The sequence below is a fragment of the Miscanthus floridulus genome, chromosome 10 (genome assembly GCF_019320115.1).
Source record: "Miscanthus floridulus cultivar M001 chromosome 10, ASM1932011v1, whole genome shotgun sequence".
Lineage (NCBI taxonomy): Eukaryota > Viridiplantae > Streptophyta > Magnoliopsida > Poales > Poaceae > Miscanthus > Miscanthus floridulus.
Window position 1 is genome coordinate 120391305 of NC_089589.1, and position 1892 is coordinate 120393196.

Here is a 1892-nt window from a genome sequence, read left to right on the forward strand (position 1 = left end):
ATTATCAAGATGAAAGGTGGTGTCAGCTACCGACAAGGTGGATGTGCCATGATAGGAAATGGGAATGGTGCTACCATTACCGAAGGTGATGAAGGAGTCAGATTGAGGGATCCAGGAGAGGAGTATACCATCCGATGATGACATATGAGCAGTGGCGCTAGTGTCGAGAACCCAGGGGTTGTAGCCCTAGAGGGCCAGCTGGTTCATGGCAGTGATGATGCCAGCCTGATTCCATGCGGTGGCGCGTTGCTAGGAAGCAGCAAGTGGAGGGGTGGTGACGTCGGGGTACTGCACCGGCGCAAAGGCGGTGTGTGCCTGCAGGTAAGTGCCGAGGACACCAGGGGCACGCCATGCCAGCTGGGGTGTTGGGGGGCCCCTTGTGGCTGCTGGCCGCCCCAAGGGTTCAAGCAGACCCAAGGGCCAGTTAGTGGTGTGGCGGCGTGACCACCACCATGGAAAGGACCGCCACTGCCACCTCCACCGCTGCGATCCTTGCGCTTGTTGCGAGGACCGCCACCGCCGCTAGCGGAACGGCCGTAGCCTCCACAGCTATGACCGCTACCACTGCCGGTGGAGGTCGAATGGCACGCCGAGCCACAGGAGGGCAACCCCACATAGAGGGTCGTCTGTGTTGTGGCCTGCCCTTCATTGGCGAGGTAGAGTTCGTTGAGCACGAGCTTCGGACATGTTGTGGCAAAGTTGGAAAGCGGGTTGGAATCGGCAATGTTGTCGATGGTGCTGGAGAAGTGAGGGTTGAGGCAATGCAGGAGGTTGAGGACGAGCTGCGAGTCGATGATGGTATGACCACCATCACGAAGGGTGTCAACGGTGGCCATCATCTTCTGGCAGTACGTGTTGATAGAGAGATCACCCTGAGTCATGGAGTAGAAATCGTGGTTGAGGAATACGGCACGGGAGACCTTGTTCACGTGGAAGAGGCTCGCGATCGCCGTCCAGAGCTGCCGAGCGGTCTAATCGGGCTCGAAGGCGTGGTCGAAGACACCATCCTTGACGGTGGTCATGAGCCAATTGTGGACATAGGAATCGGCTGCCGCCCACGCCGGGTCATTAGGACACGGCGCCGCCGTGCCATCAATGTGCGAGCGAAACCCGAACTTGCCGCATAAAGAGAGGAAGAAGGCCTACCAGCGAGTGTAGTTGGGGAGCTTCAGGTCAAGGGTCATTGGCACGTGGGACTTGACGGAGATGGTGGCATACGACGGGATGTTGAACGCCGGGGCCGAGGCCGATTTAGAGGAGGAGTTGGTGATGGCGCCAGTGGCGAAACTGGTCGCAGACGCGGTCGTCATGGCGACAGAGGAAGGTTGAAGGTGGCAGCGACGGGCATGCTACTGAGGCTACTGGCTGGGAAGAAAGGGGAGGGGCTGGCGCGTGCGGTGTCCCCACGGGAGGAAGACGCACCGGTGCGCGGAGTAGAACGTACGGTGGGCGAGTGGAGGCGCGTGGGAAGCTTGGTCCACGCAGGGAGGGAGAAGAGGTCAGGGCCGCACAGGAGGGAGATGCGCGCGGTGGCAGAGGGCCGTGAGCGGGAGATGCGTGTGGCCGAGAGAGCGCGTGCAACGTGGGGAACACTACTAGAGAAACGATTTGTGGCAACACCTCCCTTCTTTGTAGGGTAGAGCCGCCCCTATAAATGGTTGTCAAATGAGCCGCCCTTATAAATGGATTTATAGGGGCGGTCGGTGTTATCAGTCGCTCCTACAAATGGTCCGATTTATAGGGGCAGCTCTATATCTAGCCGCCCCTATAAATCGGATTTGTAGGGGCGGCTCAATATTGAACTGCCCCAACAAATAGACATCAAGTATTAAAAATTAAGCACTAAAATTTAAATTTTGTAAACGACCTCGGATGGAGAAATAACCAAAATG

At 57.6% G+C, this 1892-nt stretch overlaps 1 protein-coding gene across 1 annotated transcript; it reads right to left on the reverse strand.

Annotated features, from left to right (window-relative positions):
* Nucleotides 1-249: 249 nt before the first annotated feature.
* On the reverse strand, nucleotides 250-881 carry LOC136489436 (uncharacterized). Its single transcript, XM_066486073.1, has 2 exons — nucleotides 414-881; nucleotides 250-315 (listed from the first exon to the last, which is right to left on the reverse strand). The coding sequence occupies exons 1-2, from the start codon at nucleotides 879-881 to the stop codon at nucleotides 250-252; spliced, it is 534 nt and encodes a 177-aa protein (XP_066342170.1).
* Between the last annotated feature and the right edge of the window lie 1011 nt (nucleotides 882-1892).